At 37.4% G+C, this 17049-nt stretch overlaps 1 protein-coding gene across 1 annotated transcript in view; it reads right to left on the reverse strand.

Moving 5' to 3' along the window:
* Nucleotides 1–8330: 8330 nt before the first annotated feature.
* The window catches only part of DCHS2 (dachsous cadherin-related 2), a 176942-nt gene continuing 168223 nt past the window's right edge, over nt 8331–17049 (reverse strand). Inside the window, exons 17-20 of the mRNA XM_053658565.1 lie at nt 16675–16805; nt 14294–14580; nt 13249–13381; nt 8331–10945 (exon numbers count right to left, since the gene is read on the reverse strand). Coding sequence (XP_053514540.1) covers nt 8331–10945; nt 13249–13381; nt 14294–14580; nt 16675–16805 — 3166 coding nt within the window. The remainder of the gene's footprint in view (nt 10946–13248; nt 13382–14293; nt 14581–16674; nt 16806–17049) is intronic.

Genomic DNA, 17049 nt, shown 5'->3' on the forward strand with positions numbered 1-17049 from the left:
ATTCACTTAATAATATAATGTTTTAACCTTTTGCTTAGTATACAAGAACACTCCACTCTTTGAAATAGCATTTAAATTGGTAAACTCATGGTTTAGCCAATATGGTATATTTACCAATTTTTTTTAAAGATTTTATTTATTTATTTTAGAGAGGAAGAAAAGGAGAGGATAGAAACATCAATGTGTGGTTGCCTCTCGTGAGTCCCCTGCTGGGAACTGGCCTGCAACCCAGGCATGTGCCCTGACTGGGAATCGAACCGGGATCCCGTGGTTCGCAGGCCCGAGCTCAATCCACTGAGCTACACCAGCCAGGGCACCAACTAGTTTTATAGGTACACATGCAATGTAAACAACAGTATTTAATTTATGTTGTTATGATGCTAGACATATGTTCATGTGAGGAACTGGCCTTTCTCCATCAGGTGTTTACCAGTCACAAGGTCCACCTCTCTTATCACAGAGCTGAACACAGGGTCAGAGAACCACCTTGCTGAACATTATGACTAATTTACAGAGTTATGTCATGCAAAATGTTTTGTAGTCAAACTTACCACTCATTTCTCTGATTGCTTCTGGATTTTGACTTGTTGGAGACTTTTCCATTTCTATGTCTAGAATTTAATTGTATTTATTTGTATGATTTATCCTGGTGTCTAATATGTTCAATTTAATCTTTTTAATATGTGGCTATCTAGTTATCCCAACCCCACTTATTTAAAAAATTCTTTCTTCACTAATTTGATGTGCTGCCTTTATCATATATAATATTTCCATATGCATTGAGTTTGTGGAAAATGTGTCATTTTTCCTTGAATATTTTAAATATTTTTCATTTTTTGTACCAATTTTACTGTTATATGATTAACTGTGGTTTTAAAAAATTATATTATGGTTTGTAGCATATTCTGAACTGTAATTTAATGTCAGTTTTGAAAGATTCTCAGCCACCGTCTTTGCAAATTGCTCTTGCCTGTTCTCTCCACTCTCCTTTTGGGATTCAGTACATGTATTGGAACTCTTAAACCATGTTCCACACATCTTATTCTTTTTTTCAGTGTTTTCCAAACAGGTCTCTGTTTTAGTTCACAAATTTTCTTTTGATTTATGTTCTAATTTACTAATCCTCTCTTCACCTGTGTCTAATCTGATGTTTGACATATTTATTGAGTTCTTTATTTCAGCTGTGTTTTTTAAAAACAATTACTGAGAAGATATTTACATACTATGGGAAATATCTCTTTTTCGCTTCTCAACCTTACAGTGATCATTTTCTGCTTATCTTCAAGGGGGTTGATGGCATGGCATGTTAGGTATACATCTCTGCATTTCTGTCCTCTCAAGGGTCATGGTTTCTCAGGTCTTCACTGTCTTGGTAGCTCTCTGATGTCTCTTGCACACATACATACACAAAATTATTTCTTTCTCTCCTCATCCATATTCAGGTTTTTGCTTACTCTGAGCAGGAGAGTTGGCATACAACGAGCTGATCCATCATTTCAGGATTCATTTGCCTGCCCTTGGATTGATTTCTGGATTTTCTATTCTGTTCCATTAGTCTCTTGTCATGTGCCCAAACCACCCCATTCTAATTATAGAGAACTTCATGACATATTTTGTACTGGTAGGGTGAATGCATGTGGGCACATTTGCACACAGATAAACATATACTCTCAAAACTCGTATGTTTTCAGTGTGTTATAGCTATACTTTTTTGGTTATTTTTCAAAATAAGCTGTAAAATCAAGTTATTTAACTCCAGAAAACAAAAGTGGTATGTGTATTAAGAGCAGGTTAACTTTTAAATTTACTTAGGAACTGTTGTGGACCGCTCTGCCAGGCTTCAGGAATTGTAACTCTACCCCCTGTGGCTAAGGATGAGTCAGTGACCTTTGGAATGTGAACCACAGGAGACAAAGCTTGTCTCTGGTAGCAAATGCTGCCTCAGTTTCCTCCCTGCCCCCAAGGCATGGTCAGATGTCCTTGACAGGTAAGACCCCTCAGAGGAGGGGCAACCTAGGCCAGACACAACCACTTGGGAGGCCATCATGGAAGGACCCGGCAGGGCTGCAACAAAGAGCAATAGCCACCCCCCTCCCCCCTCCCCCAGCTTTGACATAGCCTGAGTCCCCATGTCCTCTGGGAGAAGCACTTCCTGGCTCTAATCCCTTTAAGCCTGAATACCTGATGGGGAAGGGTGCAGCTCCACGCCTTGCTAGAACATGTCCTGGGGAAAAATATGGCATCACAAAGACTGACTGATAAACCTGTGAAATCTGCTCTGTTAAGAGTGCTTTCATTCATATGTTAAGCAGGAAACTCAAAAACTCTCTTCCAGACAGACACTGACTCAGACTAAGCCCACAGATTTCTTTGAAATGTTATCTGGTGTTTGATCCTTATTGCCCTGTATTCCTGTGTATTACAACCCAATAAAAGCCTTTGGAGGAAGGGGCTCAAGGCATTTTTCCCCTGAGAAACTAATTGGCCATTGCTCAAGGACTTTTTCCTCTGGTAAACTGGCCACCTCTCCTTCCCAAGCAGATCATGTCTCAGTCATGTTTACTCTCATCTGTGGCACATGGGGAGATTTTTGAGGAAAGTCACCCCTACAAGGAACAACATACATCATTCTAGCATTAAGTCTAATATTGAGTCTATTCAAAAACAATCTAAGTTTCCTCTGTGGCTTCAGGAGATGTTATAACTTTCCTCAGGTGGATGTTACACATTTTGGGGAGGATTTCACTTTGTTTTATTCTGTTTTAAATACAGTCTTCTCACCCTGGCTGAGTAGCTCAGTTGGTTAGAGCACTGTCCCAATATGCCAAGGTTGTATGTTTGATCTTCAGTCAGGGCACATGGAAAAATCAACCCATGAATGCACAAATAAGTGGAGCAACAAGTCAATGGTTCTCACTCTCTCTCTCAAAAAGTTAATAAAATAAAAATAAAAAAGAATCAGCAAATGAATACATAAATAAGTAGAACAACAAATTGATGTTTCTCTCTCTCCCCTTTCCTCTCTCTAAAATCGATATAAAAATGTCAAAATCAAAGTGGCTTCCACTTGAAAAAATAAAATAATAAAAATAAATAGATTTTTCTCTTTCATTTATCCTGTAACTGGTTATTGTTCATATATATATATATGAAGGATATTGACTTTATTTTTGCATATTAATTTTATATCTTGCAAATTTACTGAGCTCTTTCATTTTTTTTTTAAAGATTTTATTTTTATTTATCCTTAGAGGGGAAGGGAAGGAGAGAAGGAGAGAAATATCAATGTATGGTTGCCTCTCGTGAGTCCCCTGCTGGGGACTGGCCTGCAACCCAGGCATGTGCCCTGATGGGAATCAAACCGAGATCATGTGGTTTGCAGGCCCGCGCTCAATCCACTGAGCCCCACCAGCAAGGACTCATTTTTTATAATGGTTTTCCATCAATTATTTTGGGTTTTTCAGAAATATAGTAATATAGTGTACAAATAGAAGAAGTTTTACCATGTATTTTCAAATTCTTATGTTTCTAATTGCTTTCTTGTTTAGTTGAACAATATTAGATTTTGGTGGGGATACTAGAGATATTTTTTTTATTCCTGCCTTATAGCGAAGGGTCTAGAATATCTCCATTGGGGACAATATTGGCTTTTCAGTGAGATGTCATTTTATTATTTTAAGAAAGAATACATTAATAAAAGCTAGTGATTTTTTAACAAAAATTTATGTTTTAAGCTGTTCCATGCACATTTTGCCATGTAATATGACTGTCTCAAATAATGAATGTGCTTTTTAATGTCATCTATAATTTGTTTTTATTATGTCTAAAACTCACAAGAAATGTATGTCTATTGTGAGTAAAGGAAAGAAAAAGAGAAGACAAACCATATTACAAAAGGAATTCCTTGACTTTGACTAAGATGTTCTATAGTATTCTAATAGACCCTTTGTACTTCCCTTCTTCCCTGTGATTGGCTAAAATCAGAACTATGTTAGAATTCACACTTAATGGGTTCAAGACCTATGTATCACACTCTCACTTTATAGTACCCTCTGTGCCCATTCACATATGTACTCATTCATTCTAAGAAACATCTGTATTTCATGATACAAGTTGAGACCAGGATTTTGCCCTGAGGGTTTACTATCTAACAACGAAATCCATGTAGTTAGTTTTCTAACCAAAATAATGTTTTCTCATTCAAGAGATGTACTTGTGCATCTGCTATTTATTTGGTATGATTTCCCCCCTCTGTTACTTACTTCACAGTTTTGGTTAAGAAGTATATTGAGTGAAATGAGGAAAATTATGTAGATCAAAACAGTAGGAAGTGCTAAATTGTCATCAAATAGGCAAGTGCTGAGTTTATAAGAGAAAGGTACATAGTTCAATACTCCAGTCACTTTCTGCTAGATCTTCCTAACATTGCCATAATTTTGTTTCTGATAGACAAATTTCTTTGACCTATATGAAATCAAAATAATTTATGACACAAGTTTAAATAAAATTGACAATATTTAAGAATAAACTACTGACTATGTATATTATATACTATGGTTTAAAAGCTATATGAAATGTACTGTTTTAATATAAAATCATGAGTATTAAGCAAACAGTTCTGAAAAAGTCTGGTTATCAGAAAAAAGACAAGATTACAAAGGTACTAAAATTCCATATTCTGCTCCAACTGCCTTCTGTACTTTCATTACTTGGTAGATGTGCAAAGTCATGTAAAGTGGGAAAAAAGGCAGAGTAATCATTCCAATTTTTTATTCTACCATTCACTAAAAAAAAGAAACTCAGGTTTTCAAAGTCAAATGTGTTTTGGTTCACTCTTACCTAGCTTTAGGTTCACAACTTGATAAACCTAAATTTTCAGACAATAGAGCAATGGAGATAAGAGACTTAAAAGGAACAGAGAAGAAAGAGGAGGAAAAAAAAGATCCCCCCCAAAATATTTCTCAACAAGACAAACCTATAATGGGGAAAGATTTCTCAGCAAAAGCTTTACATTTATTTTTGTAAAATTATTTTTTTACAAGTCCTTACCCTTTTCCCTTCTTGCATTTCTCTACGAGGGCCCTAAACTGTTCCTTTTCAGATTTAACCCTCTATTTTCTCCTCTCTCCTCTCCTTCTGACTCTGCAAAGGGTGAAAGCTCCCTCCATTCAGTGACTCCCATGGGAATGTGGTTTTGGTCATAAGCAACACTTCTCACAACTTCCCTGATCGCGGTGTCCCTCTTGAACAGAACGATTTTCCATACTAACTCTCCTCAGCTATGACCACACAGAGGGCTCTATACCTTTAAGCTCAATGAAAACACACTGTGAAAATAAACCCAATGAGCTCATCCATAATAATCATGTGCAAATCCACTAACCATATTCACTCCATATACTTCATTGTTTTGAAGTAAAGGATCATCTTAGGTCCTTTTAGTTACGTCTTACTTTTTTTTTTAGTTTAAGTTAAAAAATGTGTAAAGTGGTGAAACAAAACAAATGTAACAAAACAGGTTAGGATGTAATAAGTTTAAAATTAGTAATGAACTTTCATCACTATAATTTCTGGAAGACACTGAAATTGAAGGGAAAGGTGCTGGGAAACATACAGCTCCTGCATCAGCTGGACATTTACGATAGACTAAGGATGTGTACATGCTGGCAGCCAGTAGTTTACAGGACCTTTTGATATTTTCAGAGAACAGTTACATGATCCAGTCCCTGAAGATATAGCATTTTTCCCTTCCTCTGCCCAGGAATCTGTTTTGGAAGCCAATTCAATGATTACTACTAGGACAAGGAATTTTGATATCCATTTGGTACTGATTTACACCAGTATTTTTAAGGCTGCCAACGAGAAAGTCCAGAATTTCAGGCAGCCAAAATTCCACAAGAGACAACTGTCTTTTATTTTATAGCTTATGAGTTTGGGGCTTAATATGATTTTCCACTAACAAGTTCTGTACCCCCTCCAGAGCGCTAAAGCCAGTGTGTAGATCAGCAAAGTAACACAGAACATATGAGGCAAGTTAATATTAGACGTGAAGGAAAACTATACAAATTATATTGTTTATTTAGGGAAAAAAGCACTCTAGTTGAAAGGGCTGACATGTGATTTATTGTGAACACTTAACCAGCATGTTTACATTTTTTGCTCTTAACCCCACTTGTAGCATTTGTTTGGTGGTGGCATGGCATCGGATACAGTATTAATAAAGTCATCAATTAAAAATCCACTAGATGTTGGTAAGGAATGGCTCTAAATACTCCATGTCTTCTGTTTTTATTAAATGTCTTTTAAAAATGTAGAACCATGTCCAGAAGGAATAATAAATCACAGACAACTTAAGGAAGAGTAGATGGACAACTCTTTTTAGGCATAAGTAAATAAAGAACCTGGTTAATTCAAAACAATAAGATGTTCTTGGTTCCTAGAAATAATTCTGTTGTAAAACAAAACATCCATATATAATTAGGAAAAATCTGTATAAAATTTCTTTATAGGTTCAAAGTAATCTTTTGAAGGAAGTCAAAGAGAATAAATATTGGAAGAAAATAATTACTTTTTTAAAATAAAACCAAGAAGTCTTCTTTCCCAGATGCCATGAAGACAAGGAGAGACATGCATTGACCTTTAGTATTTGTTTCATGCCTAAGTGACAGTTCTCTAGGATTCCAGGCTTGACCAAAAACCTTTCTGTTTCATACAATTTCCAATGTGGTTTTATACACTTGTTCTCAATTTAAGAGTCAGCAGAGATATATAATTGATCAAATTGGAATAAAAAGCTTTAGAATTATTTACCTACAAAATTAGAAGCCAAACACAGCACCCTGCAATGTTTTTCAGTAAAGAGAAATGAGTTATCTCACATAATTTTACAGACGAGGCCTATTGAAAGAAAAAACATGAAGGGAATATCTCTATAGTGGACACCCATCCACAGTAACCACCAAGAAAACCATACCAGATGCCCTTGAGAATCCTAAACTCTTATTTCAAAGACGGGCCCGGTTGCCTACCATGGATGACTCCCTGGCTGTCATCACCAGGATATGCTCCGCTTTCCTGGAATGGCTCAGAATTTTGGATGGACTCCCAGGCTGACCAGAGAGGAGAATGTGCATTAAATGTGAGTACCACACAACACCACTGTATTTCTGAAACCATAGCTGTATAAAACAGAATGATTTTAACCACGTTGCCAAACTGCTCCACCTAACATCAGTTAAAGCTAAACATGAACAAATGAAAGAAAGACTTCTGACATCCATTTTCAACTTTTATAGCAGAAATATTTATATAAAAAAACTTCATTTAAAAATATATTGCTAAATTACTCTATAAAATTATTATTAGCTAATAACATAATTTTATCTACAAAAACATTTAGAACTGACAATGAGTGGATAAATTATTTCTCACCAAAAGTTATTATATCTAGAAGAAAATAAAATGAAAAGAAAACCCTACAAATCACTTCAAACTTTAATCTCTGTACCCGTACAATGTTATAAGACAGAATATCAAAAGAAGAAAAATCATTATCCTATTTCTAAAGAAGATCAAGGAAGCCTGTCTTAGGTGACAGCCAACCACACACTTATTGCTTTTATCAACCCTGGCCCTCTGTCAAGAACAGACATTTCTGCTTCATTTAATTGAGAATATATATTTTTTGGCACAGAGTTACATGGCAAATTTCATTCTTAATTTCTGATTAAATTTCCAAAAGACACTACATTAAAATTCAAATTATGGCCAAACTCCACAAGTGTGGTCAATGGTGAAAGTGAAGAAATGCATCTCTAAACATGTCAGATCTGTAGAAAATTGCTTTACTTTAAAATGTAAGATTAGCCTTCCAATTTCTCCTCTGTTAACTTTCTGTCCTACGCTCATTTCTTATTCCATCTTTACTAATTTGTTTTAGATATATCAGTGCAATCGGCAGTAATGTGACCAAGTGGACTTCACCTGTACTTTATTTCCATTTATTTTCACATAAACACGTTGGTAGTCAGTCAAGTTCACTTTGTCCTTTGGAAATCTAATTACACAGGAAACCAGGTATGACAGAATATACACTATTTAACATATACAAACAAGTCCTGAGAGCAAACCATAATGGTTAAAAGAGGGGGTAACTTCTCATTAAGGCTGAAATTTGAGAAACTTAAATGAGGAGGTTCTACAAACCCTGACTAAATCATACCACTCACTTGTAGATAAAATTAACTCAATCTTGAGAGGAGCTTGCTGAAGAATGTTCCATTGAATAATTCATGACCAGTGGTGAGCAGGTGCTTGACATCACAATTGTTTTATATTCGAACTTCATCTTCCGCTTTAAGTTCATGGCATGCGTCACTTAGACAGGTTCCTAACGATCCTCCGTAGGACAACAGTGGAGTCACGGCAGGGGTCTGTGTCGTCAACAAGGAAAGAGATGGAGAAAAACTGGGAGTCATGGTTCCTGGCAGAGAATTGGGGTGATGGAGAAGCGGGGAGTGCAGGTATTTTTGCAGGACCTGCTCTGGGGTTACGGCTGGCATTCTTGGTGGAACTGCTTTGATTCCAGGTTGGGCAACTGCTGTTATCAAAGGGGGCGGAAAAACAAAAGATTTTTTCTCTTTGGGAATTCCTGGTTTATGTAAATGTTCATCCTTTAGTTTTGCGATGTCATTAAATACGGAGGCGAGAGGTTGGAACTCAGGTTCCCAACTGAGGAGATAATCCCAGTGATAGGTGCCTCTCACATCATGATCAGAGGTTCTCTGTGTTGAAAGGGCTGCACATCTTGTTTCTAGATCACCTGAAATAAAGACAGGCTCTTTCCTGACCTCAGCCAGGATGCCCACTTTTACCTCTTTCTTCTTTAGTGTCTGGGGTGACACACTATTTTGGGCGTAGGCTGGGCCACAGCCTTCTCCTCCATCGCCTTGCTCAAGTGTCTGGCTGGTTTCTGCTGTGACCACCACATCGGTTTCCCCAGACAAGCAGGAGAGCTGGTCTGAGTCCCTCGGGACTCCCGAGTCTGGCACCCTGGACTCCCGGTCACTCAGAGCTGAGCCAGAGTCCTTTCTGTAAGGGTGCTCATTTATCCTCTGGATCTCCTTATCTTCTGCACTCTCTCCTTCCACAGAACAGTGGCCACTGGAGTTTGAGTGCCTGTACAGATTGACAGCGTCCTTTTCCATGATACTTATTAAACTCAACCATTCTGGCAGGGAGTCTGCTGGAACCGCCTCATTACTGCCCTCATTTGTTGTCTGGAAGGGCTTGAGTAGGCTGGCATCCCTGCTCAGTCTTATACTAATATCTAAGGGTGATGACGCCTTCTTGTCTTCATAATTATTGATTGTGTCTTTTTGTTTGTGTCTTACAATCAGGACAACCAGGGTGAAGACAAGTAAGAGGAACACCAAAAAGGAGACTGTGAGGCTGATGGAGAAGCTGCTAGCTGACAAGGCCAAGTGCATTCCTTCTGAGGAAAAAGACACATTCACAAAAACAGTACAAGAGGCAAACTTGGAGTCCTGTTTGGGGCTGTGAGCGATTATTTTCATTTCAATTGTGTCTTCTTTGCTGATATGACTTCTTATTAGGGGAAGGGCTCTAGTTAAATAAATATTTCCATTACTTCTATTTACAGAAAAGAAGAGAGATGGAGCTTCAAGGGAGTAAAGAATGACACCATCGATACCGGCATCTGCATCTGATGCCTCTACTCTGCCAATCAACTGTCTTACACTGTTTTCTGGGAGGTTGAAAAAATATTGATCTTGAGTAAAAATGGGTTCAAACTCATCTATCCCTTCAATATCCACCCAAACTACTAAAGAGGCTGCTGAGTCACCTCTGTCTTTTGCCTGAACTGTAAAGCAGTATTTATTGTCATTTTCATAGTCAAGGGTCTGTTTAGCATGAATGTCCCCTGTTAGAGGGTCAATGAGGAAGGGATCTTGGTCATGAGGCACCCCATGTGTGAGAGAACAGGGAGACAAAATAGAATAGGTCAATTCTCCATAAGGACCTGCATCAAAATCCAAAGCATTTATAGAACATATGGTAGAGAAAACAGGCAGATTTTCAGGAACAACACAGTTCATGCTTGAGAACATGAAATGAGGTTCATGGTCATTATCATCTAGGACACCAACAAACACAACTGCAAAAGAAAAATATTTCTTTTCTTCATCTGAAGCTTGGACAGTTAAAGTGAATTTTATTGTTTCTTCATAATCCAAAGGCTTAGTCAAATAAAGAATGCCAGTTCTTTCTTCTAGGTGAAAATGTCCTTTCTCATTTCCAGAAATTATGTGGTAGATGATTTCTGCATGTAAACCCACATCTCGGTCACTGGCTGAGACCACAGTGATGTGACTCCCTAGAGGGGTACTTTCCTTGACATGGGCATGATATTTCAGACTGCTGAATTTGGGTGGATTGTCATTGACATCAAGCACTTCTATGGACACAATTGTTGTGGAACTCAGTGGAGGGCAGCCATGGTCAGATGCCAGAATGACAAGCTTATGACTGGCAGATGTTTCTCTGTCCAGACTGTGACGCAGCACCAGATAACCAACTTGCTTATCAGCATATTCTGAATGAATGAGACTAGTTTCCATTTGGAAATTGTTCTGTGAATTACCACCGATGATGAAATATTCAACATGTGTGTTTTCAGGGGTCCGGTCGTGGTCAGTGGTTGAAAAGGTGACAAGCGTGCCTCCAATTTGAGCATCTTCACTCAAGCTAAGATTGTAATATTCTACTGAAAATTCAGGGGCATAATTGTTCATATCTTGTATTTCTATCTCCACTAAGGTAAGAGCCCTCAGGTCAGGAATTCCACCATCACTGGCTTCAACAAGAAATTGAACTGTTGACTGTTTATCCGGAAGTAATATAGGATTGTTAGTAAATATCGTGCCTGAAAAACAAGATGCAGCATCTCAGACTTGTGAAATTACATTTCCATGATCCATTTAGTTGGCAAATATTTATTAAATGTTTCCTAATTGTTTACTTATTTGTTATACTTATTAATTACTACAGCCAAGATTAACTTCAAATAGAAAATTAAAATTATTATATTTATACTTTTGTAAAACTTAAGAGTCACACATAAGCTTTAGCTGGTGTGGCTCAATGGATTGAGTGCTGGCCTGAGAACCAAAGGGTCTCTGGTTCAACTCCCAGTCAGGACTCATGACTGACTGGGTTGTGGGGCAGGTCCCCAGTTTGGAGTATGCAAGAGGCAACCACACATCCATGTTTCTCTCCCTCTCTTTCTTCTTCCATTCCCCTCTCTCTAAAAACAAATAAAATCTTAAAAAATATAAAAGCCTTAAAAAAATCCAGACATAATATTCATGACACTCACTCTATTAAATATGGGTGCTACTTGCAGATTATTTTGCCATACATTTCTCTTAATTTTCTTTTTGTATATAGTAAGTTGCTCCATTGCTATTTTTTTAAAGAAAATGTATTCTTATTCGAAAAACATCCCATTCTACCACCCATAGACACATGTATAGAGACATTCTAGCATTCATGTATTTATTCTGGAAACACTGACACAATTATAATAAAACAAAAGATGTAAACATAATAATGTAGAGTTACAACTATTGCTCAAGTATGGAGATGTCATTCCTAAAGTTCTTGGTTAATTCAGCATATGGATTTTCCCTTATTGATGAAATATATTTAATACAGTAATATTTAATATTGTTTTAAATATAGAAATATGTAATTTTTACAGCTATGTATGTAACAGCATTTTTCTAGAAGAAATATGTTTTTTTAAGTGTGGTCACTGAGGAAGAATGCAAAATGCTGTCACTTAAATGCCATATTTCAGGTGGAGTCCCATCATGAACAAAACCAGCTGATACAGCTAATGTTGCAAAGATGACCTAACGGATACCTCACTGCACAGTTTGTCGCTAGCACATGTCAAGCAAAGGGACCACTTCCCACCATCCATACTGATCTGCTGTGGCCAGGCCAGCAGCTGTCATCCTCTGGGGACAACTACAGATATGACATATATTTCTGTATTAAAGTAAAAATAAAGAAATAAAGAAATAGTAAGGGGTGTGTGTGTGTGAGAGAGAGAGAGGGAAGAGAAGGTAAGCCAAACTGCCGACACGTTTACGTCCACACAGCAGCCATTCAGCCACACGTGTGACAGCAGCATCTACTTCTCCCCACTCCACCACTCCACGGGTCCTTCGGTACTGGCGATTTGTAACTGAATTCTCCTTTCACATAGTCCTGAGGTTAAGTTTTTAAAAATGACATATAACATAATAGTAGTTTCAGGTGTACAACCTAATGATTCCACGCATGTGTATATATTGCAAAATGAGCACCATGATAAGTCTAGTCAATATCCACCATCCTGAGGGTTATTTAAAAATCAGCCCTCACTTGGGAAGTGATGGGTCGGTGGGTGTAGATGGGAATCACACACTGTGCTGTGTCTGGGGTCACTCTTGTCTGTAGTGTGCCCTGTTAGCGACAGCGCTTTGCTAGTTGTTCGTCTTTATCAGATTTAGCTTTAACGTCTACTCACTGTTCAGCTTTCTCTGCATAGTGCTTAACTGCTCTAATCTGAAATCACTTGCCTGAATGCATTTCACAGTTACAAATGTCTTGCTCTAATGAAAACACAAAGAGCTTTGGAAGGCATCAAATAAGCCAGAACACCACAATGTTTTTTACTTTGTAAAGATGCCCAAATAATTTTTTTCTTTTTGTTTTGGTCCCTATTGAATGTATGATGCTATTACTGAACTTTTTGTACTGGGCTTCAATAGACGCTTCCAAACTCCAGTAACATAAAGTCCTCAGAACTATTTAATCCTCTCAACTTTCAACTTTATTTGCTCCATTTGAGGCCTGGGATGACTACCTGAACTGTACCTGGTTAGACTGATGAACTGGCTGTTCACTGTATGGGGGCCTCTGAACTTCTGAGCCATTGCCAGCATTTAATCAAGTCCTTTTGCCTCCCAGCCACAGAGATGCCAGAGTAAAGAAACAACAAGGGGACTTGGTACCATAGCGTTTGACATAAGGAAAAAATAAGATGGCGGTGTCTATAATACCAGGGACAGGGGTATTTGAGGAGCATATAATAAATAATCCTTAGGAAAGTGTTATTTCAGGTTTCCACCCTGTAACTCAAACCTATAAACACTGAAGCCACCAGAAATAACTCACCATTCATAGGATCAATTGTGAATTCCTTAGAAGATGAAAGAATTCGGTAAGAAATGTACTCGTTGCTTTCTAAGTCAGTGGCTGCCACCGTTAGCACAGAGTCCCCAGCAGGCACTAATTCTGGAATGGTGACCTGCGGGACAAAGAGAGAGACATGGACTTTGTGCTTAAAGGCTAGAGATCTTTTCATGGGTGGGGCCAAAACATGAGATCATTTTATTTATTTTGCTTATGGAAAATACCCAGTGAACCTGAGTTTATTAGGCATGTTCATATAGAGAGCTGACATATTAAGAAGATTATATAGTGGTCCAAGATTTTAGAAAAAATATTTTTAAAATTAATTGCTTCAATTTTTATCCCCCCCAAATTTCCCCTAAATTATTTCTGTATGGTAGCAGATCATTAGTACATTTACCGACATATATTATTCCTTATTTACATTGTATAATTTCACAAGCCTTCACAGAAGATTATTACTCAGGTTACTTTTTCTTCTGTGTAGAAACCTTGCATGAGTTATATTCAGGAGTCCTAGAGCCCATTTCCAAGCACTTAGTTGAATGGTAGCATTGTTTTTACTTCTATCAACATAAGAACTCAAGCTTCCATGTTATATACTATTGTTCATACTTTGTTTCTTCAAAATATTAATCAATATTCCAAAATATTCTAAAAATATCCCTGGGAGAAAAATCACTTTCCTAAAGTAACTGCCGATAATCCAGACACCTTATTGTCTCATCTGTGACTTTGAAAAGATGAAGCAAATTCCAACTGCTGTGAACAACTGGACTCCAATCCCTGAAAACTGGAAGAATGATGACATAGTTTCACATGATGACATATGATCCATACTTAAGAAACTGCACAGAATGCTATGTTTGATTTCACATGTACTTCTATCTTCCAGATACTAAATGTAAAATGCTCAGCATCAACTTAAGCACTCCACACAGTGACTGCTCTATGTCTAAGTCAGTCTGCCCACAACAGCAGGCTTTCTTACTTGGGCTGTGTCTCAGTATCTCTTTGAGCCATTTACCTGGTAGGAATCTTGGGAAAACACTGGTGGATTATCATTGATGTCCAACACATGGACGACAAGTACTCCCTCGGTGTGGTGCACTGAATCAGAAATTTGGATAAGCAGCTCATATTCGGGAGCTTCTTCAAAATCCAGCATTTCCACCAGTACCACTACTCCAGTGTTCCGATCAATGGCAAACTTGGTTCCAGGATTACCCTCTTTCGCAAAACTGAAGATGAAAGCTGAATTCAGATCCACATCATGAACTGATATCCGAGTCACAATAACACCAGGCAAAGAATCTGAAATAATCATGACCGATGTCAGTCTCCATTAAAATTCAACCTTTGAAATACTTTTCTTTAATAGTTCAATCCGAGCACTTAAAAAAAAATTAAGTCCAACACGATTTGCCGTTTCTTGGCATCACTTCTCACTCAAAGCTCATTATAAACCAAACAAAAACTTTGAAGAATTTATAAGCCCAATAAAAGTGAAAATTTACCACTGAGTAGGGAATTGAGGAGGTAGGGTATATTCAATTTTTATATTACATTTTTCATCGTATGTTTACAACACAATTCCAGGACCAAATAACACTCTAAGCCACTTATTTGGGCTATATATTTTCTGTATCGAGATCATATATTCATAGGGGATAGGAATGGTAAGAAGGCTATTACTCAAAACATTAATACAAACATGCCCTTTTGAAAAATAGGGAAGATTGAAATGAACATGCTTGGATACTAAAGTTAGAAATAATATATACTTGGCTTCTTGTGCTTATAACATTATTTCTTTTGGAGCGATACACACATTGCTTCCTTCCCTTAAAATATGACTCTCAAAGTTATCAATGCTATAGAAAGACAAAGTAGACATTGTGCCAGTTATGAAAACAAAAATTTTAATACTATTCACCCCCAAATCACAAAATAAATGACATGCTAAATGCCTCATACTCTGTATGTGTTCTGTAGCTTAAACTGCCATGGAAGGGACTTAGTTTTTAAGCCTCCATGTATGGTACAGGGAGAAAGAAAATGCCAAGGTATTGAGAATAATTCCATTGTATACAAGATTCATAATTTCACATTTCAAGCTTGAACGTTCTTGATGTGTGCCAACCACACCTTACCCCAATCAATATGTTTCAGTTTATGTTGTTTGTTCTTATGATATATTTGTACTGGGCACTGTTGTGTTTTGATGTTAATGCATGTACTTTAGTACCTTTGGTAAAAGCACATGAAAAAATATCAAGCAAAACTGGTAGCAAGCAAAACCGAACACTTTTTAAATTAATAGAATATTTTGGCATATTTACATTGAGTGGAGATCCCTACATATAAAAATTTCTGAAATACATCCCTCTGTGAATGGTGATGATTATAATTTGTTTAGAAAAGGGACATATAATGATAACAACATGTTAGAAATAATTTGTTATTAAGTCAGGCATGTGCCCTGACTGGGAAAGTAGCCCTGGCTGGTGTGGCTCAGTGGATTGAATGCCAGCCTGCAAACCAAAGAGTCACTAGTTAGATTCCCAGGCAGGGCACACACCTGGGCTATATGCCAGGTCTCCAGTTGGGGGGCGTGCAAGAAGCAACCAAACATTGCTGTTTTTCTCCCTCTCTAAAAATAAATAAATAATTAGTTAAATAAATGAATCTCTTTTTTTAAAGAGTGAAAGGAGAGAGGCTAGTGAGGGACCATGTTATTTGCAACTATTAGTTGGGTGAGTTGGGTGAGTTTTACCCCTGGGGCCATTGACCACAAGCAACTTTGGGATAGATGTCCATGGAGTCATCATGTAATCCAGACAAGTAAGATTAATCAGTATATCATGTAAAATTTGGTACTTGCAGCCTTTACCACTGACGTGGTAATTTTTTTCTGCAGATACTGAAGTTTAGTTTATACTAGAGGAAAATGATGACTTTATATGGTGAACATCCATTTCCCTTTACTTACTACTTGTCATTGGTATACTGCAAAGACTGACAGAGTTCTCAGCCTAAGATCACTTCTTCTCAGAGAAGCTTTAGGATGATTATCAGTCAACCGAATGTGCTTCTTCACATGGTAAGTTTCATTCTTATGAAATGTCTGAGCACCAAAAAAGAACCCATGTGAAATGGTGGTGTGAGCATGGAGAAGTGTCCTGCTGATCTGAATGCAAATTCCAGCTTTAACCTTGAACTTCATTGACATTTGATTAGTTAGCTTTTGACCCTCCACACTTTATTCTGTAAAATGAAGATGAAAACTATTTATGTTGCATGTTGTTGAGTATTCATATTTATATTTAATATAGCAACTGGCTGAAAATATGGTAGATGATGCCACACAAGTTAATCAAAACCCCGATTCCAAATTGTCACACTTACTTTCTGCAACTTCCACTGCTTCAAGGGGAAGAAAAACTGGGGCATTGTCATTTACATCGGTCACCTGTATCTTGACCACACTAGTACCAGAAAGCCCGGGCATCCCTTTATCTGTGGCCTGCACAATCAAGCTGGTTTGGAAAAGAATCAAAGAATGTTATCCATCATCCAAAGAATAAGAAAAACCACATACATATCAAATTTCCAGTTGAAAATTTAAAAATGAGCTGACTAGCTACATTTATTTCTCCTCCTGGGTTTTTTTCTGAATGGTATCATTTAAAATTTATTTCATAAGAAAGGTAACCTGAAATTTATTTACTTATTTTTGACATGTTTAGAGAAGCAAATCCAGCAAGCCGCCAGGGGTCATGA

Source organism: Artibeus jamaicensis, unplaced genomic scaffold (genome assembly GCF_021234435.1).
Source record: "Artibeus jamaicensis isolate MK-2021 breed Jamaican fruit bat unplaced genomic scaffold, CSHL_Jam_final scaffold_537, whole genome shotgun sequence".
In the NCBI taxonomy this organism is placed as follows: Eukaryota; Metazoa; Chordata; class Mammalia; order Chiroptera; family Phyllostomidae; genus Artibeus; species Artibeus jamaicensis.